Genomic DNA, 21850 nt, shown 5'->3' on the forward strand with positions numbered 1-21850 from the left:
AGAGCTCCTGGAGTAGAGACCAAACCATGGTGCAGGTGAAGCCAATCCAGCAGGTGTGGACCACGGCCTGTGTGCCGGGAGGCCAAGGTCATTCGGGGCAGGGTGTAGAGCAGTAGTCACCACCTAGGATGCCCGTATCCTACAATGAGGGCTGGGTTTAAGTCCTGGCTCCCCCCGCTTCTGAGCCAGCTTCCTGCTCGTGCACATCCCGGGAACAGCGGACGATGAACAGGGGACCCAGATAGAGTTCTGGGCTCCTGGCTTTGGTCTGGCCCAGCCCTGGCTGTTGCAGACATCTGGGGAGTGAGCCAGCCGATGGAAGATCTCTGTCTGCCTTTCAAATAAAATGAAAGGCCGAGTGAGATGGTGCTGCTTCCAGCCCGGGGCAGCAGCCGGGGGACTGGGCCCTTTGGCAGGTGGCTGGGCAGGACTTGGCGACAGTGGACACAGGAGGGCCAGCACGAGGCAGCATCTGGGCTGACGCCCAGGCTCCCAGCTGGGGCGGTTGCAGGGGTGGGGCTGCCAGGCACCAAGAAGGGCACAGGGGCCAGAGGGGCAGGAGTGCAGCCCTGCTTCCCGCTCACGCCTGGGGAGCCAGCATAACCCTGGGGTCCAGACTGCGAGGAACAGGGGAGACCAAGGCTGTGACTCGCAGGTCCAGCCTGGAGCTGGCCGAGTCCTGATGGGACGACCGAGTACAGCTGGGACTGCAGGCAATGCCCCACCCCCGCCGGAGCGAGGACAGTGAGCTTCTGGGCGGGGGTGGCTCGGGCCCCATACACCCTCGTGCAGGAGCAGTGCCCCAGCTGCACCCGCTGGGCGCACACCGAGGGCTTCTGGGTGAGCACCTCCAGGACAGGAAGGCTGTGGCCACCTCCCTACTCCAGAGCGCAGGCTGAGGCGGCGGCAGCGCCTTACACAGTTTTATTCCAAACCTGCTCAGAGTGGACACAGAGAACAAGGAAAGTGGTTTGTGTGAAATGGGAAACACAGACATCTCTTCCCAACAGGGCTGTGGCGGCCAGGCCTCGGGGGCGGCGAGCCTGCGGCTAATGCTGTCGGGACCGGGAGGACTTCTTGGTGGGTTTGGAGACGCCGGCCTCCCTCTCCTTCTCAGGGTCAAAGACGTCTGTGTGCAGAACAGGTCGGGAAGAGCCGGTGAGCGGCAAGGCCGGCTGCAACAGCCACTCCCCACACCCAGGGCCCTGGGCCGCGTCCGCCTAGAGCCTTCCAGACTGGGGCCAGTCGGCCTCCACCTACTGCAGTGAGCGCCACAGCCCACGGGACTCGGGCCACCAGCCAGGCGTGCATGTGCACAGAGCCCTTCTCGGTGCCCGTCCCCACGGGCTCTCCCACGCCCGGCAGCAGTACCACGGGGTCTCCAGGCAGTCCTGCTAGCCCTGCCCCTCCCCCTCACACATCGGGGCCCACAAACCTGGGACCTCATGGGGCCAGTAGTCATTACAGTGGGGGCAGCGCGGCTCCGGGTTCGACTGGAAATACTTGGCCACGCACGGCAGGTGCATCCGGATGCCACAGGTTTCGCAGTTCTGACCCTGAAACAGGGAAGGCCAGTGACGGTGGAGCCAGCAAACACCTCCGGGTTCCCCAAACCTTCAGGGAAGCTGCAAGGGAGACGGCCAGCAGCAGCTGTAGCGTTCCGTCTCCCAGGCCCCAAGCTAACGCTGACAATACGCCCCAAGTCTCTGGCGCAGTGGGTTTGCCTCAGATCTTGTGTGTGGGGGTGGGCAGGCCCAGGCGGCCACAGCTCCGCACAAGGCTATTTACAACATGGACCAGAGCTTTAAAAAAAAGCACAGGCACTCTTGGTCCCCGAAATTCCACTCTGGGAATGACCTAAGGGAACAGTCCCCAGGGGTCTCCGGCCGGCGCAGTGGGAGGAGGAGCCCAGGGCACCCCGCCCGCCTCGGTACCTGGATGAGGAGACCGTGGCAGATGTTGCAGCTCTTCACGGAGTCAGGGAACGTCTCCCGGATGTACTGCTCCATCTCCAGGATGGCCCGGCTGTGCAGCGTGAACTCCCCCTCCTTCTGCAGGGACAGCACGCGAGGGGCCAGCCTCAGCCAGGGCCCTGCCCACGCGGGCCGGCTGCTCCCTCTGCCATCCCCCGCCCATGCCCCAGAGGACACACAGGTCTGTCTGTGCGCCCCACTACGGCAGGCTCTCCCAACCGCAGCCCACTGGCCTTGGGCACGTCCTCGGCACCCTGTGGGCCACCCCAGACGCCATCCCTCCACCCACACGGCAGCCCCACGGCACCGGCTCAGCCTCCCGGTCAGGGGCAACACTTGGGCCAGCACAGGGAGGCAGTCTTCCCACGGTGGGGGGACCAAGACAAGTGTCCCACTCCCAAAAGGCAGACAGTCGGTGGCTCCGGGCAGCAGTGCCGGGAGCCTCTGCAGGGACCCTGGAGGCCACTTCCCAGAGGGAGCTGCAGGGAGCCCAGCGAGGGCGGGACAGGCCCAGTCAGTGCGGGCGGTGGAGACTCCAGCGGAAGCTGGGCCTCCCGACTCCCACGTCTGACCACAGCCCACAGGCCCCACGGCCTCCAAACCCCAGGCAAGCCAGGCGGTGCCTGCTACGCGGTGTGGCCGCTGCGGCCACACGGGGAATGTGTGGAGAGCTGGGCGGCGTTAGGGAAGTGCGCAGGCTCGTTCTACGTCATCACACTCCACTGCTGAGCCGTTGCCGTCACCCTCTGACCCTCTTCCCTGGCCGCGGGTCAGGGCAGGGGCCTGGAGTGGACAGGTAGGCTCCGGATTGCCAGGTGACCACATGCCCTGAGCACTCACTCCCGTAGTGGTCAGAGCTTCACACACACACGCACTCCCTGCCTCCATCCCTACCTCTGGGGAGGCGGTGCTTGTGTAACCCAGGCTCAGGGCCAAGGTGAAGGCCAGGGCAGAGCCTTCATCCTGCCCAGCCAATGAGGAGGCGGGTGGCCACCAGAGAGAGAGACACCCTGGGCTACTGGGTGTGGAGCTGGGGGCCTGGACCGCTGAGCACAGGCAGGGAGCAGCCTCAGTGGACTTCAGAGGTGGAGGGAAGCCAGGGCCTGGGGCACCGGGGTCCAGCACCAGGACTGTCGCTCGGTGGCTGGGGCTGTGGGCCCCGTCAGGTGCTGTGGGCGTAGATGCAGTGGCCGGCAGCTCCCAGGGCATCCTCAATCCTGTGGCCATTACCTCTCTAACGCTCCACCTGCACAGCCCCATCCACTGCTCCTCCCCCTCCCTGCTCTGAGCCAGCTCCGTCCTCTGCAGCCCAGCATTTACCGAGGCTGTAAGGCACCCACGCTGCAGTAGGGAGTGGTGAAGAAGTCGCACCCCGGCCCTTACAAACCTGGCCAGAAGAGAGGCCTGCCACAACCCCAGCCACCCAAGAAACCCCCCGGGCCACTCCCACCCTGACGGGAAGAAAGGATTGCGACAAAGCACTGCAGGGGAGCTGCCCTTGGCTTGGCCCCTGCACACGCCGCTGCAGCCAGAGCCCTGAGCTGCGTCTGCCCAGCTGAAAACCAGGGTCAGCTGAGGGGCTCAGCGACACATGGACATGGATCCCCCGCAGATCCGGGCACTCCCAGGAGCCCTGAGGCCCGCCCTTTTCCCCCAGCAGGACACATGGCTGGCAGTGGGCACACCCCACTTGGAAATCCATCCTTTGAACACCAACTACAGCGACCCAGAGGCAAGCTCCCCCCAGGGGGAAGTGGGGAATCACATCTGGCCCAGCAGCAGCCTCTGGCCGCAGGTCTGACCGCCAAAGGGAGGGAGCAGAGGGCTGGCGTGGGCACACCCTGCACAGCCAGGCTCTCCCGGGACAGAGCCCTAGCCAGACCTAGGCCTGGGTTTGCCGGAAGCAGTGGTGCGCTCTGAGGAAGGAGCCCTGACAGCTCGGCCCTGCTGCCGTCGGGAGGCGGCACGCGGTCTGTCCTCTCCAGATCCCTGCTGCCCCGCCCAGCCTGTCCACTAGGCCACGCTGCTTCCCGGGGGCCATGGCAAGTGAAGGCCCTGACCGGCGTCATGCTGTCCACCGCAACAACAGCACTTCCTCTGCTGGCGCCCAGCACCTCACCACCCTGCCTCACCCCTGTTCTGTGTACCCCCAGGAGGTGGACCCCATCACTCCGTAGTCTAGACAAGGGAAGCAGGGTCTCGGGGACCCCGCCTCGCAGCCCCTGGACAGATGGGGTGAGTGATGGGGGCACGGAAGCAGCCAGGAGACCCCGGAGGGCCGTTGGTGGGGTTCGGGAGGGAAAACTCTTCCTGGTTCTGGAAAGTGAGGCTGCCAGGGAGGCAACGGGCCGCGTACCTCGATCAGCCATTTGTTCTGCACAAACTTCTGCAGCACCTGCTCAGCTTCCTTCTTCCTCATCTTCTTGCCCTTCAGTTGATCGACCAGGTTCAGGATGTTTGTGGAAGACGCAAAGCCCGTCTCGGAATCAATGATGAGCTCCAGCTGCGAGACAGAGACCGCAGGTGTCAACCGTCAAACCAGTGCCAGCAACTTGGCGGCAGCAACGCCGGTCCCCGGCAGGGACGTGGCCAAGCCACCGCCGTCACAGGCACCAGTGGCCACTGGGGTGGTCCCTCAGGCACACAGTGAGTACGCACCAAGAGCCTTAACCACGCCAGCCCCGCCACTCAGCGGCCACTCCCGCGCCGTCCAGGTGAAACACACCAGTGCCCCAGACTGCCGACGGGGCCACCTCTCCTCCCTCCCCCTAAAGGACAGAAGCTGAGACCCGCGCGAGTGCATAACGGAGGCACTCCTCTCCCACAGGTGGGTGCGCAGGAAAGGTGCAGGCCGGGGGAGAAGAACCGAGTGTCACCGCGGCCCTGGGGCCAGCGCCCTTCACGTGTGCCTGGCAGCATGGGGGCCACCTGGAAGCTGCACGTCACTCGGCTCCCGGGCTGGCTCTCCACCCTGGCTGCCGGGTGCTCCCAGCAGAGGCTTCTAAAGCACTGCTCCCAGGACCCGGCGCTCAGAGATCCGATCGCACAGAGACAGGGTGATGCTGGGACCTCACAGGTGACCAGCACGCGCACCGGGACCGAGTGCCACCGTCCAGGCCAGGTGTGCGACAAGAGGGCGGTGCTATCGGCCCCAAAGTCTGGCAGAGCAGCCCCTCTCATATGTGCCCGGACAGATGAGTCAGCGGGCGCTCTGTTCAAACGCCGCGACCTCAGATCCCACTGCGGGGGTGCGGACTGGGACCCGCCTTTGTAACGAGCTCCCGGGCCACGCGGTCGTCACGCTCATTCCTCCCAGGAGGCCCTGCTGCCGGCCTGCAGCCAGGCTCACACGTGCACCAGCTTCCTGTCCCAGGTGGCTGCGGTGGCCTCCCAAGCAAGCAGCTGGCGGGGCTGAGCTCTCCCCACAGGGGCTTTCCTGGGCAGCAGCTGGGGCCTTTACTCCCCTCCGCTGTCTCAACTTCTTTCTTCTTAAGATCTATGTATTTAGTTAAAAGGCAGAGACAGAAAGAGGGAGGGAGGGCGGGAGACAGAGAGACAGAGAGCGAGATCTACCAGACCAAAGCCAGAAGCCTAGGACTCCATCCAAGTCTCCCACATGTGTGGCAGGGACACAAGCACTTGGCCCATCTGCTGCTGCTTTCCCAGGCCATCAGCAGGGAGCTGGATCAGAAGTGGAGCAGCCGGGTCTAGAACCAGAGCTCACTGGGGATGCTGGCCTCACAGGCAGAGGCTTAACCGGCTATGCCACAGCGCCGGCCCCTGCCACTTCCATTTCTAATGGTGGAGGCAGGAGCTTCCCACAAGAACCACAGCTGACATGCAACGGGGCCCGGTACTCACCGCCTTTCTGAACAGATCCAGTTCATTCTCTGCAAAATCCGTGGCCATTTTGGAAATGGGAGTGGTGGCGAGGTTCACCTAGAAGTCAGCACAGCCGTCACGGTGCGCTCGCCTGCTGGTGAGCCCCACACCGAGGCCCCGCCGGCCATGCGGACGCAGCTGCAGCTCACAGGTGTTCACCTTGAGCCCAGCCACCACACCTGGCTCTCAGACACTGCACAGCCCCACAGGCTGTGCGGGACGCTCCAATCTACACAGGGCTGGGGACCAGGTCTGCACACGACAGGAGCCGCCAACGCAAAAGGTGGGAGCAGTCAGCGGGAACGTACTCTGCTCTAGAGGTCCTCCATGGCTGTGACTGCGCATGAGTCTGCTCCATGGAACAGGGCTGGGGAAAGCCCGGGCTGCATGGCCCACGTCCGAGCGTCGGCCTGGCTGGGAAGAGCCCCAGGCGGTCCCCAGCCAAGGAGAAGGGCCGGTCAGCATCTCCCCTCTCATGTACCTCCCCGCTCCCCGGCTGCAAAGGTGAGGCCCCAAACGAGTCTCACTCCTCAGGGCTCCCACACGCTATTCTTCCTGCAGCTCCTATGTCTCACCCCAAAAGCAAGCCCATGTCCTGCCTCAACGCCTCACATGCCACACGTGTGGGGCATTCTGGGAGAGAGCAAAGGAAACCCTCACCACCACGCCTAGACAGGGGCTCGGTGAGTCCAGGGCCAGCTCTAGTGCTGGTCACCCCCGCCTGCTAACCCAGAGGGTCCCACAGACCTGCAGGCGGGCTGTGAGCACAGCAAGGGTGGCCAGGCCCCTTTGTCCCCAGAGCCCCTGCCAGGCAGGGAGCACTCCCACTGGTCGCAGGGGCCGCTGGCTGCAGCTCCCCACAGGAGCCACTAGAGGGCGCCACCTGGCACTCACCAGCGCGTAGATGGGTCTGCCGTCATCTTCTGTGACTCCCTTCTTGATCTCGATGTACAAGGACTCCAGGACACTGTTGATGTTGTTGATGAAGTCCTCCAGCTTGTCTACGGGAGCATTGCCTGGAAGTAAAGAGGCAAAGAGAACGGGGTCGCCCTCGCAGACGTGTGGCTTGTTTCCATCAGCCCGCGGCATCTGGACACCGTGCCGGGCCCAGGCAGGACCGGGGAAGCCCCCATCCCCATGCAGCTTTTCTTCCAGGAGGACAGAAGCAGGCAGGTGCAAGGGCCTCGAGGGGCAGAGGCCTGGGAGATGCTCACAGCCACTGCGCTCACTCAGCCACTCTGAGCTCCCGCTGCAGGCTCCATGGCACCGCCGTGTCTCCATCGTCCCCAGTATCCCTGCTCGTCCTTGCACATCAGGGTCTGTTTCATTCCTTCCGCCCTTTACTCCACGTCCAAGCAGCTACTGAACACCTGCACGCCTGGCCCTGGGCCGGGACCCAGCCCAGGCACTCAGGGATGGGACACAGGCATCCCACATTCACCCGGGTTACATTTTAAACCCAGACGGAGCTGGCCTTGGGGCACTGCCAGGTAAGCCACTGCTGGCAACGCCAGCATCCCCTACTGGAGTGCTGGCTTGAGTCCCGGCTGCTTCCAGCTCCCTGCTAACGAACCCAGGAAAGCAGCAGCAGATGGCCCAAGTACTTGGGCCCCTGCCACCCACGTGGGCGACCCAGATGGTTTCAGCCTGCCCCTACCCCCGCTGCTGCAACCACTTGGGGAGTAAACCAGCAGATGGAAGTATGCACTCTCGCTCGCTCTCTGCCTGTCAAAAAAGTAAAATAAATCTTCAAAAATAAATCAATAAAACCTAGGGTATATGTTGACATTTCCACTTATTAAAATAACTAATTTAAAAAGATGTGCACTTTAGAAAATCACTCTGAAAAACAAAGCACCATTTCAGGAAGAACACGCAACGTACTGTTCATGTTAAAGATGCTAACAGAACCAACAAAACAGTCCTGAGTTAAAGGCCGGGTGGTTACCCCGCCAACCTGCTGACCAAGGCCGTCGCCAGGCAGGCCCTGCGAGGACAGGGTCACACGGGGTCCCTGAGCTGTCTCTGTACCTGCGTGTGACTTCCTCCAGAAGGCAGGCACTGCTAAGCTCCGTGGGAACCAGAGAGGAAGAGTGTAGAGGGAAGACGGCCCGCAGAAGGGCAGCAGTGGAGCACACGGTCATGGGACACAGATGGGGACCACACAGGCTCCCCAGTGCCAGGAGGGCAGGACTGCGGAACCCATGAAGGCTGGTAACAGGACCACAACAGGTGCCACCACTTGGGACGCCCACAGCCCACGTCAAAGTGCCTGCTTCAAGGCCTCGCGGCTCCTGGGAAGGCAGCGCAAGATGGCCCGCGAGTAGCCGGGCCCTGCCACCACGCGGGAGACCAGGACGGAGGCCGTGGCTCCTGGCTTTAGGGTGGCCCAGCCCGGGCTGTGGCAGGGATTTGGGGGAGTGAACCAGTGGGTGGAAGGCCTCTCCCTTTTCCTTCTCTTGCTCTCTGTCACTCTGCCTTTGAAATGAATAATTTTTAAAACCACTAACACGCAGTTCACAACAAGTCTCATCTTCCTTGGGCAGGGAAGTCGTAGAAGGTTTTTTCGACAGCAATGTAAATCGAACGTTCCTAATACTAAACAGGTGAGCATGGACATGACAGGATCGTGTAGGAAGTATGACAAGGCAGGTTGGAGCACCGGCCAGAAAACTGGGATGGAGCGAGCCGCGGCCCATGTCCTGCCTCGCGCCCCTCCCGAGACGCTGCCCCCACGCCCACCCCACTGCGGCCACTCGCTACAAACGGCCCATCTGTCCACAGATGGTCTCCTCTGTGCCTGAGGCTAAAGGCTCTCGTGTGCTCCTCCCCTTCACAGGCCTGGCCTGGCTGTTCTGGGCAAATCTCTGCCGTCCACAGCACCGGAACCCTTGCGACCCTGTCACAAGGTCTCCAAGCCTGGGAACTCAGGGGCAAGGCAACCAGGCTTTCAAGAACCACCTTGAACTCCACCACCCTCCTCCGTGGGCAGGAACCACCCCTGTCCACCCAAGACGGCACAGCGGCCAATCCCACAGCCCTCTCAGAGACAATTCACACTTTCCACCGAGCAGGCCCTCGTGGGTGTCATTCAGAAATCGTACCCGTGGGCAGATCAAAAGCCTTCTACTGCGCTGGACTTTCCCCGGGCCCTGCGTCAGCCCAGGGGTGAGCCGGCAGCCCCTCCGCCCTCTCGCCTCTCCCCTCCACCTCTGCCTTGTTGTCCAGCTTCATTTTTCAGAAACACGAATGTTTTTGCTATATTTTCATCTACAAAAGAGAGAGAGAGACAGAGACAGAGAGAGGGGGAGAGGCTGAACCACTTCCTCCCACTGTACCCACTGCAGGAAGCACGCATCTGCTCACCCACAGCCACAAGCTTCTCCACTGAACCCGTGGGTGCTCCCCCCCAGCATGCGTTCCAGAAACACCCGCAGCCACAGCACCCTTCCCTCTGCAGCTGCTGGGCCGGAACCAGCCCTGCTCCAGGGGACAGAGGGTCTGACCGGCTGGCGAGGGTCCCGTGTCCCCTGCGGCCCAGATGCCCTCCCTGAGCACAATCTCACCTTCTTGGTCACCACCTGAGGAGCTTCCTGCACGGCCAGCACACCCCCTCCCCAGCATGGAGTCACCGCCAGCAGCTCTCCGTGGACCCCGGGCCAGTCTCTCCCGTACACCGTCTCTTTTATTTTATTTTTATTTACTTGAAAGGTGGAGGGACAGAGAAAAGTCTTCCAGCTGCTGGTTTTCTCCCCAAATGCCTGCAACAGCCAGGGCTGGGTCATGCCGAAGCCGGGAGCCCGGACTTCAATCCAGATCTCCCATGGAGGTGGCATGGGCCCAGGCCCTTGAACCACACACCATCTTACTTGCCACCTCCCGTGCTTCCCTCGCTCCACCACTGCGACTCTAATCCCCAGCCTCCCGATCCTCCGGTGCTCTCCAGGACAGGCCTGCCCTGGCCAGCCCCACGCGGGTCCCAGCTACCCTTGCACAGTCCCCAGCACTCCCTTCCTCTCCACGTGGCGCTCCACTTCCCATAGCATCTGGAAGGGTCCGGCTGCTGGCAGCCACTTCTTCGCTGACAAGACCCTGGCCTTCTCCCTTGTTCTCAAATCCCCTTTCCCTGGTATGTGGTGTGGGTGGCAGAGTAATTCCCAGTCCCTACATCCAGGGAACCAGGGAGCAAGGAGCTGAGAGGGCCAGAGCTTAGAGCAGCCCGGAGTGGGCAAAGAACCCGCGTGTACCTGGGTGAGCAAGGGACAGAGGCCGGCTGGAGGGGGTCCAGCCCAGGAGCTGCAGAGAGAAGGCTGCTTCGGCCAAGCAGTGTAGCTCTGCTCCCTGCCCAGCCTGGCCCCTCCCGAGAGCCTCCCCAACACGCGGCTCTCTACATTGGCCAGAGCGGGGGTCACTCACTTGCCGCCCACTGAGTGTCAAGATTACTACACAGACGGACTTCCCAACCTCAAGTCCAGCCCAGCTCCTGTTCACTGCTCTACAGCCATTCCCGCCCCCGTCCCTGGAGCCTGAGAGACACTACAGTGTGCAGAGCCGCAGGGGCACCCTGCGTGCGAGGGTCCCTCTGGGCCCAACAGTCTCTACGTCCATAGTCAGGATAAAGCACAGGAAATCAAGGCTCTATCACGGACTCTGAGGCAACTGCTTCTTCTCTTGAAGTACTGGTGACACTGCTCTACTCTTCAGAATCCAGAATTAGGGGAGACAAAGACATACAGGCTCCAGGTAGCATCAAATACTCATCTGGGGGCAGGTGGAGCGGCTTAGCAGCTGGTTCTCCAGATGCCAGGGTCCTGCAGTCTGCAGTATGGAGGGACCTGCTACAAGGAGAAGCAAGAGGCCCTGGCCTGCCCCGCCACCAGGGCCGCCTCTCACTGACTCAGCCAGGATGGCCGACGCCGCGTGTGACCCCAGCAAGTGAAGTGATGAATCTCAGGTGCCACCTGCGTCTTGCCCACTTGGAAGCCGGGTGTGTTTGCCTCTCTTTTTAGCTGGGGCAGCATCACTACTTCTAGGCTGAAAACACCAGGCCTGCAAATGCGTCACTAATGCACACCGTGTGCCAGGCACTGACGTGTAGCACGCCCATTGCAATGTCACCATGACTCCGCAAGGTGAGTTATTAACATCGTTAGAAGCCAGAGCCAGGAGAGACTAAACAACAATCTCAGTTTCCACAACATGGAAAGGAAACCCAGGCCTGTCTCACTCCGGATTCTAGGCTCCTGGGCACTAAGCCACGTGGTCCCTGACCGAGACGCCACCAGAGTCCCATCTCCTCCTGCCCCTGGGGCTTCACAGTGGGAAGGAGGGGCTCGGCCAAAAGGAACAGGTGGAGAGCCAGTGCAGGAGGCGGAGGTGGAGGCGGAGGCTGCGCTCCCACAGACAGCGGAGGCTGGGCCTGGCCAGGACCCATCACCCCGTGCGGCCAGCACCCTCTGCCACAGCAGGAGCTGAGGAGAAGCAAAGATCCAGGGAGGGTGAACCCACTCTTAGCAGGAAGTACCCCTCGGGGGAACCACTGCAGACCGCGACTCTAGGCCCTTGCCGGGCTGGGGCGGTGGGGAACAAACAGGACCCGTCCCGCCATGGAGGAGGGGCCGAGCCAATCCCTTCTGCGAGACTGTGCATGCGGGCTGCGTGCACACTTTCTCCTTTTAAAATTCAGTCTTCATTCAACTTTGGAACTGAAGACCTTTCTGTGCCTCCAGCAGGGGTCCTGCTGCCTGTGAGCCGACTGGAACCTGGGGCTCACTGCACAGCTGGAGCTGGACAGCAGCTGTCGGGAAATCTGTTGCTCTGACCTCTGACCCACAAATAGTTTTGTTCTAAACTAGGCACCAAAGATAGAAAGCGTTATTTATGGGGACAAGAAAAGACAGCCAAAAAAAAAAAAAGAAGAAGAAGTCCTCAGGGGCCCAAACCATTTGTGGCCCAGCTTGACCCGTGTGGTCCCTCTCATGTGATGGAGGCAACTGGTTGGCCCTGCTGAGTACAGCTCCAGGGATGGGCCAGGCCCTGCGGGAGGAGCCCCTGGCTGGGAGAAGGGAAAAGCTGGCGGGCAGGAGCCTGCTCACCAGCTGTCTGGGGGACATGATGCTCCTGACCTCGCCAGGAGCAGACGCAGAGATGGGAATGGTCAGTGGTGCCAGGAAGAACGGGGTGGCGGGGGGGAGCTGTGTGTCACACCGTGCGTGACTGGCAGGCCTGGAATCCTCCATGTCGGTGCGTCAATCCACTGTGTGCTGCAGGCATACTCCTCACGTTCTCAGCGGACCCCCAGGAACCAACCCTGGGGCAAGAAGGGAAGAATCACGGCCTCTGTTTTTCAAGAAGGAGTTCGGGTGACGAAAGACTTAACCCACGATCACAGGGCCAGAAAGTAACCAAGTCCAGAGCGGAAACCAGACATCCGGCCACTGCGTTTAACGCAGTGAGAAAAGGAATTGGGCATTAACAACACAGAAGTCTGACTTAGACACGCAGCATGTCTGAGAGTTACTACGCAACGATACAGGGTAAGGAGGCAGCAGTGGCCACTAAGTTACCACCATCTGAACTGGCTGCGAGGAACACGGCTGTCACTAGACTGTTCTCTAGGTATTTTCCATAATAAAAGGTCAAAAAAAAATCCCAGGGCTCAACAACCATACAACTTGACCTCAGGAGCCTGAGTAAAACGAAAAGCAGGGACAGGATTTGGCCTAGCAGCTAAGATGCTGCCTGTGTCACCCACAGTCCATTACCAGCGTGCCTGGCTGCAAGCCCCAGTTGCAGTCCCAATCCTAGCGTCCTACTAATATGCACGGTGGGAGGAAGTGGGTGATGGTTCAAGTAGTTGCGTTCCTGCCATGCCATGTGGGAGACGCGGATTGAGTTCCAGGTTCTTAGCTATAGCCTGGCCCAGCCCCAGCTCCACAGGCATCTGCAGAGTGAACAGCAAACGGAGCTCCTTCGTCTCTGCCTCTCCAATCAGTTCATAAAGAAGAGCAACAGGGCGGACCAGCCCCGGGCCCGGATCACACGGAGGGAACAGGCTCCTAGAACAGACTGCTTTAAAGCAGTGCTCAGATGTATAAAGCCAGAGACGCCCCTCGGCGGCACTCGAGTGACAGCGCACACAACTTGCTTCTCTGGACCTGGCACAGTTCCTGCACCTCGGCTGCGGGCATCGAGTACCCTACCGCCCATGGTGACACAGCTGGGACAGGGACAGGGACACACACCTGGCTGGCCCTGGGCACTGCAGCAGGGTGACGGGGGCTCATGCTGACACCTGTTCATCAGAGTCAGGTTCTAAATCCATCACAGAAAACACAAGCATGGCTTCTTATTGCTGCTGCTCCTAACGTGCATTCACTGTATTGCGACCTTTGAAACTGAGTCCACCCACCCTGGAGGTAAGCAGAGGCTCTGGCCCCTGGGTGCTCTGCCCCCACCCCCAGGAGCCTCCAGGAGCTGACAAGGGCTCTGCAGAAGGCAGGAGTGGAGGCCACCAGCTGCCCAGCCCAGTCAGGATCACAGCAGCTCTGCTGTCTCTGCTGTGTAGGCCACCTCTTCCTGCTCCTCCTCAGACTGCCTTGGAACAAAGCTCGCTGAACTGTCAAACCTTACGCTCATGGACCGGAAGCCCGGCTCTTTGGGGATCCTGCATTCCATCAGGAAAACAGGGTGCCTCTTCCCCAGGCAAGTGCTCCACCAGGTTTTTATAACCTGCTAGTTTGCTATCATTGTTTTCAACATGGAAATACAGTTTTAAAGACCAGAAGCACCCCAGGGCAAACAAAGCATGCCTTTAGACTGGACACCACCGACATCCCGCAGTCCTCAAAGCCCTGCTCTGGGCAGGAACCCTGCTGTGCTGGGCTCCCCAGCTGAACAACTACAGTTTCTCACACAGGCCGGACTGTGAACAACTCGGGGAACAGGGCTGGGCTGCACTCGTCCCTGTGAGAGGCAGAACACGCAGACAACAGCTAGATCCCATGTGAAAACAGACCTGAGACCGGTGCCGCGGCTCACTAAGCTAATCCTCCACCTGTGGCGCCGGCACCCTGGGTTCTAGTCTCGGTTGGGGCACCGGATTCTGTCCCGGTTGCTCCTCTTCCAGTCCAGCTCTCTGCTGTGGCCCGGGAAAGCAATGGAGGATGGCCCAAGTGCTCTGACCTCTGCACCCGCACAGGAGACCAGGAGGAAGCACCTGGCTTCTGGTTTCGGATCTGTGCAGCATGCCAGCCATAGCACACAGGCCGTAGCGGCCATTTGGGGGGTGAACCAACGGAAGGAAGACCTTTCTATCTCACTCTCACTGTCTAACTCTGCCTGTCAAAAAAAAAAGAAAGAAAGAAAACAGACCTGACCCACACGGCCTAGAAGCCAGCCCACCAGCTACGGCGAGCAGTCCAGGAACCCAGTCGGACAGGCCCCTGTGTCCAGCAACCAGCCCAGACAGCCAAAGGGAACCGCGGTAGTCACTGTCTCCAGGTGGCCAGGACTGCACCTGTCACTGACAGCTTCCCTAATTCTGGGCCCTGCTTCCGACTGAGGACTGCGAGAGGAAGGGAGAGGGACCTCGCCGACGGCCCCGGGGGAGCCTTCCTTCCAGCCACCAGCCTCCAGCAGGGCCACCCTCAGCCGTCCCACTGCTCCGCGTGCCTGAGTCTCTGTCAAAACACCAGAGAGGGCAGCTGACTCCTTTGCAAGGGCGAGTCCTGTACACACAACCCTGGCCAGTTCTCACCAGGGGCTCCTGTTCACCTGTTCCCAGCAGGGTCGGGAAGGGGACTGCCTGTGGGAGTAGCCGTGTGGTCCCAGCAGCAAGATGACTCGGGTTGGCCCCAGTTCTCTGCAGCCCTTTCTTTAGCCCCAGTCATCTGGGACCTGGGCGTGTAAGAGCCTCCTCCACCAGTCCAGACACAGGCACCCCACAGTCCTCGCCCACACTCCCACGAGACCTGGCCTGGACCCAGTTTCGGGCCAGGTATCCCCTCTCCTGCCACACTCCACTCCCATTGGCCTTCCTGCTGCACCCTGCATCTCGGCCCCTTTGCCTGTTTCCTTCCATTGGGAGGTCTCTCCCTGAGACCTGCAGTGCCACCCCCCATCATCCCCACAGAAAGGCATCACCAGGGGCCTGGCCAAGACTGCAGCAGGGGGCTGCTCCGCCCCCACAGCACGAACCACTGCAGCTTCTTCATAGCCCTTCGCGCCCCCAACTACTGCATCGCTATCTGAGTGGCCGTCAGGACCCTGCCCTCCCTGGCCGCCATCGCACCCCCGACACCGCGCTGTGGCCATCCTTAGCAGTGACCACCTGACTGAGGAAGACAAAGATGGGCTGTAGCAAGTGACCCGGACTTCCTGAAATGGCCCCACCATCAGAACCCAGCCCTAGGCCTACAGGACAACTCCCAATACACCACTGCTCCGGTGGTACAGATCCTCTGGCAGTCACTCTCGCCACCCGCCCTCCGCAAGCGGGACGAGATGACACAGAGAGTGATGGGAGAGGCAGGCAGGGGCAGCAGCAAGCTCTGTGCCAGGTCCTCCCCTTGTCTCATCCTCACAACCTTTCCCTGAGGTGGACAGGATGTCCTTTGTGACAGAGGAAGGTAAGACTCAGCAAAGAAAAAATCTTCCCAAGATTTGAACCTGTGCCTTTAAAAAGAGGCTTCAAGGGGCTGGCGCTGTGGCGCAGCAGGTTAAAGCCCTGGCCTGAAGCGCCAGCGTCCATGGATGCCAGCTCTCTGCTATGGCCTGGGAACACTAGAAGATGACTCAAGTGCTTGGGCCCCTGCACCCACGTGGGAGACCTGGAAGAAGCTTTGGATTGGCTTTGGATCGGCTCAGCTGTGTTCGTTGGGGCCATCTAGGGAGTGAACCAGCAGATGGAAGACCTTTCTCTCTGCCTTTCCCTCTCTGTCTATAAGTCATCTCTAAAGAAATAAAATCTTATATATAAAAAAAAGTGGCTTCAGGGCGCCAGCGTTCGTGTCCCCACTGCTCCACTTCTGATCCAGCTCCCTGATGATGCGTCTGAAAAGCAGCAGAAGAGGGCTCCGGTGCCTGCGCTTCTCCCACCCACATAGGACACCTGAATGATGCTCGTGGCTTCAGCCTGGTTCAGCCCTGGCCATTGCAGCCACCTGGGGAATGAAACAGCAGACGAAGATCTCTCTCTCCTTCTGTCTCTCCCTCTGTAACTCTGACTTTCAAATAAATAAATATTAAAAAGAAAAAAACTGGCTTCCCAGGTACAGCCAGGGTGTCTGCAGTCAAACTGGCAGGGAACTGGTTCCCAGATCCTCCACACACCCACCCTTAACCCCCTCGGGCCTGGGATCCAGGACAAAGATGCACTTCCAAACAAACCACGTTTGCACTGGGGAGAGTGGGAAGTGCACAGAAATCCTGGCTTGGCAGACCTACCCCGCCCTCCCAGGGCAGCCGTGGAGCGGCCAGGCTAAGCTCTGGCCAGCACGCAGCCATCAAGAGCATGCAGGACTTGGGCACAGCTGGCCCCGCGAGAGCCAGATGTGAGGCAACAGCAGTCACCTCCCTGTGGCTCCCGCCTGCTATGAAGTCTGCATGTTGCAAAATGCATCAGGTCACACATTAGCTGTTCCTCTGGTGCTCACTTTTTTAACCATTTTCAGTGTGATCTCAGCAGTAATCCGGGTGATTAACTAGCAGCACAAGCCAGCTGTGACAGCTGTGAGCTCATGAATGCTCATCTTGGCCAAAGCGGGGAAGATGTCCAGGGAAATCATTAAAAACAGAAGGAGGGTACATCTGGAGCCAGCTTCTAATTCTCATTGAGCCCTGTTTACAGAAACGACTGGGGACACCACCCGCCCGCACAGTGCATGGCGTTGATCAGGTTCACGGGGCCTGAAACAGGCAGAGACAGTGCAGCTAATATTGTCATGTAAAGCAGCACGCTAAAAACAAACCTGGTGCGAAGGCAGAGGGCCACGTCTGACAAAACCCGGAAACACGCATCACACTTCAGTGTTCCTGATCTATTTCTGCCACGTGTTCTTCAGCTGGCTGCGTTTTTGCCCACACACCCTATAATCTATTCTGCTCACTGGAATGATTTCGAAGCTGGGTGGCTTTCTTCTGAAATTTGACATATTTTTATCTATATGTGCCTCTACAACAATGGGTAATTTAAAGACACACTAACAAAGACGTAATGATGTAGCAAAATTAATTATATAATGTTATTGCTGGGGCTAGCGTTGTGACTTAAGGCCACCACCTGCGATGCTGGCATCCCATATGGCTGCTCCACTTCCAATCCAGCTCCCTGCTAAAGGCCTTGGAAAAGCAGCTGAGGATGGCCCAAGTGTTTGGGCCCCTGCTCCCATGTAGGAGATCCACATGATCCACATTGCAGTCTCTAGAGAGTGTACTAGTAGATGGAAGATCAATCAATCGATCAATCTCTCTCTCTCTCTAACTCTGACTTCAAATAAACAAATAAACAGATCTTTTAAAAAAAACAGTTAGTGCTACAGAGCATAGAGCAGTTATCTTGCAGTAAACTGCAACCATTAAGCTAAGGATTAATTCAAGGAAAGAGATACCGCTGGATGCTAAAACCAGCAGGTAACACAGGGATGAGGAGTGGAGTATTTCACACAGGGGAAAGAGTGATCTGATTGTGGGGAGGCCCAGCACACACCACACGTACCCACGCTGTATCCCCTAACAGGACAGAGACGATACCACCGAATCACACAGGACAGCCTCAGTCTAATCAGAGGGAGCGTCAGACCAGCCCACACCAAGGAACATTCTACAGTCAGAAAAAGCCACCACGAAGCTCTTTTAAAAAAAATATATATATTTATTTACTTGAAAGTCAGAGTTACACAGAGAGAGAAGAGGCAGAGAGAGAGGGGGAGGGAGAGGGAGGGGGAGGGGGAGGGAGGGAGGGAGAGGTCTTCCATCTGCTGGTTCACTCCCCAGATGGCCGAAACGGCCAGTGTGCCGATCTGAAGCCAGGAATTTCTTCCTGGTCTCCCACATGGGTGCAAGGGCCCAAGGACTTGAGCCATCTTCTACTGCTTTCCCAGGCCATAGCAGAGAGCTGGATCAGAAGTGGAGCAGCCAGGATTCAAACCGCCACCCATATGGGATGCCAGCACTGCAGGCGGCAGCTTTACCTGCTACACCACGGTGCCAGCCCCCACTGCTAAGCTGTAGGCAGCCTTTGGACAAGTCAAGGCTAATCTAGGCCTGTGGAATTCCTGGGATGAGAAAGTCACATACTCCCATCCTGAAGGAGGATGTTAATCAAGAACACCCTATTAAAACCATCTGTGCTACCGGAGGCCCCAATAAGTTGCTTACGTATGTTGTTATCTTTTGTGCTTCTTTGTTCTGCAGCTGGTTATGTATAAATACCACCGAAACATTGGAATAAACAAGCCTTGATCAGCCTTGTTGTCTTGGCTCCATTCTCTGTGATCGCTTGTCCCTCTTCCTCCCTTAGGTTCCGTTCAACTGGTGCGGCTGGCCCGCACTCTACGTTCTTAACAAGTGCCAGCCAAGATTAAGACATGCTACCAGGGTAAAATACACCCTGGATTTCAAAGACTTAGTACTTCTCAAAAATGTAAAATATTTCGTAAGTAACTTTACATCCACGACATGGCGAGATGTTACTATTTCGGGGATTGGTATTGTGGTGCAGCAGGTTCAGCTACCACTTGCAAAGCTGGTACCCCAAATCAGAGCACCAGTTCAAGTTCCTGCTGCTCCACTTCCAATCCAGCTCCCTGTTAATGTGCTTGGAAAAGCAGAAGATGGCCCAAGTGCTTGGGTCATGCCACCCACATGGAAGACCCAAATGGAATTCTAGGTTCTGGCATCAATCTGGTTCAGCCCTGGCCACTGTGGCCATTTGGGGAGTAAACCGGCAGACAGAAGATCTCTCTTTGTCGCTCCCTTTCTGTGTCACTCTTTCAAATAAATAAAACAAATCTTTATACACACACACACTACTATTTTGGATATTAATGTCACCTGTCTCTTCTTACCAGAAAATTGTAATTACGTATGTGGCTCACATTCTACTTCTATCAGACAAGGCTGCCTACAAAATAATTAGCCTGTAATCTTCAAAACTGCCTGAATAATTACTCCAGATTGAGGAAACCTAATGAGATGTAACAGCTCAATGCAACCCTAGGACCCCAGGAGGGGCCCTTTGTTAAAGACACTGCTGGGGCAGTCAGCAACCCCTGACTGAGTCTGCAGCTCAGATGGTAGTGATAACTCTGTGTTCACAGCCTAACTGCCGGTGGGACAGCGCTTACTAAACAGCAATGTCCTTGCTAGGAAATACACCCTATAAAAGCTAGGGGTGAGGGCACTAATTTCAAATAAATTGGTAACTTAATCTCAAATGACAGGGAAAAGGGGGACTTTCCAGTGAATCTAGAATTACTTCAGAGCAAGAACATGAACTTGAAACAGCAACGCCTGAGTCCCTGGGAAGAAAGCCCTGTGTGCACCTGGCACTGGTCACAAAGAGCACTGAGCTGTGGGCCTGGAGCCAGGGCAGCACAGCCAACTTCTCAAAGCCTCTGCTTCCTGGCCTCTAAGATGAAGGGACTAGCCCTGATGCTTCCCTTAAAAAAAAGTCTGGTTCAACAACTTGCTCAACCAGAAAACAGACCAGCCCCCAACATCTTCACAAGACAGATAACGGACAGAGCTGTCATCACGCACCTGTGGGTTCAGAAAACCACGATGGGGGGAGTGGAGGCCTGCTGGGTTGGTCTGGACGGTAAGTGTCCCCTAGTCTTACATTCATGCCACTAAGAAGGTGGACAAGGACTGGCACGGTGGTGCAATCGGTTAAACCTCCGCCTGTGATGCTGGCATCCCATATGAGCACTGGTTCGGGTCCCAGCTGCTCCACTTCAAACCCAGCTCCCTGCTTATGGCCTGGGAGAGCAGTGGAACTTGACCCAAGTGCTTGGGCTCCCGCAGCATGGGAGACCTGGGAGAAGCTCCTGGCTCCTGGCTCCTGGCTCCTGGCTTCGGATCTGTGCAGCTCTGGCTGTTGCAGCCATTTGGGGAGTGAACCAGAAGGAAGACCTCTCTCTTGCTCTCTGTCTCTCCTTTTCTCTAACTCTGCCTCTTAAATAATCTTTGGGTAAAAAAAAATAAAAAATAAAAAAAAGAGGGTGGACACTCAATCCCACTATGGCAGTGGGGGTGGGAGGGATTTTTGGGAGCCAAATGGATTGGATTATTAGGATGGAGCTGCCAAGATTAAATTCGTGGCAACTTAACAAGACACCACAGCCATGGACAGACACACGTTCCCTGTCTTTTGTCACATGATGCTCCGTGCCACTTAGGGACTCTGTCACAAGAACACCATCACCAGAGGCCAAACCAGTGGGGTCTCTTCATCTCAGACTGTGATCCTCCAAGATTACAAGTCAAACTCAACCTCCTTCCCCCACAGAGCTGGGCCACCTTGGGTATTTTGCTGCAGTAATGAAAAGCTGACAAATGTAAGGCTCCGGCCAAGAGTGAGGCTCAGGTTCAGGGGCACCTTCAATGGGCTAGATCATCTAACTCACTCGACAACACCATCAGCAGGCTCGGAGCACCTGCTCTCCAGGGGGCCTGCGACCGTGGCTTCCACATTTGTTTTGTTCATGAACTAAAGACACTTTCCATGACCACTTCGCAACTCTGAGTCAGACTTCGAGCACGGTGCCTCTCCAGGTAAGCTCTGAAAACAGGATGGCAAGGAGACGCTTTCCGGGTGCTGCATCTATTTTCCTAGAGCCCCAGGCAGACAACACAGGCCTCACTAGGCCAAGAGAACACGCGCCCTGCCAGCCGGACGGGCTCCCTCCGGGTCGCCACTCCAGAGCACGCACAGGCCACTCGGCACACAACACACGATACAGGCATCATCTTCACAAACAGCCCCGAGTGGCAGCTCTCTCCAGCCCCGCTGTACAGCTGGCAAAACTGAAGCTCCAGGGTTTAGTGGCCTGACCAAGGTCACACAGCTGTCAAGGAGCAAAGCGGGTTTACATTCAAGGTTCAAAAAAAACAGCTTTATTAAGGAATAATTGGCATGGAATAAACCATACAAATTTCAAGTGTACAATATTAAACCTTGAAATACATCATCATGAAACCACATCATCAAGATAATAAACATACCCATCAACCCCTAGAAATTTCCTCATGCCTCTGTAATCATCTCCCCATCCCTCCTCACCGTACCATCCCCTGAATACTTCCTGCCACTTCCACAAAGTGTGCGCTGGCTGGAGGTGTCTAGGAATGGATTCACACAGCACATGCCCTTCTGCTGGGCTCTTCCCCTCAGCCTAGGGAGTTGGAGACCGACGCCTACGCGGCATGTAGCAACAGTTCACTCTTCCTCACGGCTAGCTAGGACTCCACGCACTGACATAGGCCACGCCACGCTGATACGACAGCTACACCTCAAGTCTCAGGTCAGGGGATCTTTGTCCTCCCAATCTTTCTCCAAATTTTGGCTCCTCAAGGCCCTTTATATTCCCTTGTAAATTTTAGAATCTGCCCGTCAATTTCTACAAAAAGTTCTGCTAGGATCAGAGTGGGATTTATTTGAATCTATGAATCAATTTTTGTTGTTGTTTTGGAAGAACTGGTATCTTAACAGTATTTTTCTGTATTTAGATACCATCTGATTACTCTTCAGCAATGTCTTAGAGTTTTCAGTGTGCTGACCCCTTTTTGCCAGATTTATTCCTAAGCATTTTAGATTTTTTAAAGAATGTGCTTTCTTTATTTTTCATCCTCACTTTAAAGGGAGACAGACAGAGAGAGAGAGCGCAAGCGAACGCGCTGGAGGGAGGAAGGGAAGGAGGGAGGGAGGAATTGGCTGATTCCACCTGCTAAACATTTCCAAATGCCTGCAACAGCCAAAGCTGGACCAGGCTAAG

At 57.7% G+C, this 21850-nt stretch overlaps 1 protein-coding gene across 2 annotated transcripts in view; it reads right to left on the minus strand.

Annotated features, from left to right (window-relative positions):
• Nucleotides 1-907: 907 nt before the first annotated feature.
• The window catches only part of NSMCE1 (NSE1 homolog, SMC5-SMC6 complex component), a 37234-nt gene continuing 16291 nt past the window's right edge, over nucleotides 908-21850 (minus strand). For both annotated transcript variants that reach the window (XM_062179762.1, XM_062179761.1), the window contains exons 3-8: nucleotides 6750-6871; nucleotides 5835-5912; nucleotides 4330-4476; nucleotides 1935-2051; nucleotides 1436-1556; nucleotides 908-1129 (exon numbers count right to left, since the gene is read on the minus strand). In XM_062179762.1, coding sequence (XP_062035746.1) covers nucleotides 1050-1129; nucleotides 1436-1556; nucleotides 1935-2051; nucleotides 4330-4476; nucleotides 5835-5912; nucleotides 6750-6871 — 665 coding nt within the window. In that variant the 3' untranslated portion in view covers nucleotides 908-1049. The remainder of the gene's footprint in view (nucleotides 1130-1435; nucleotides 1557-1934; nucleotides 2052-4329; nucleotides 4477-5834; nucleotides 5913-6749; nucleotides 6872-21850) is intronic.

This window comes from Lepus europaeus, chromosome 21 (assembly GCF_033115175.1).
Source record: "Lepus europaeus isolate LE1 chromosome 21, mLepTim1.pri, whole genome shotgun sequence".
Taxonomy (NCBI): Eukaryota; Metazoa; Chordata; class Mammalia; order Lagomorpha; family Leporidae; genus Lepus; species Lepus europaeus.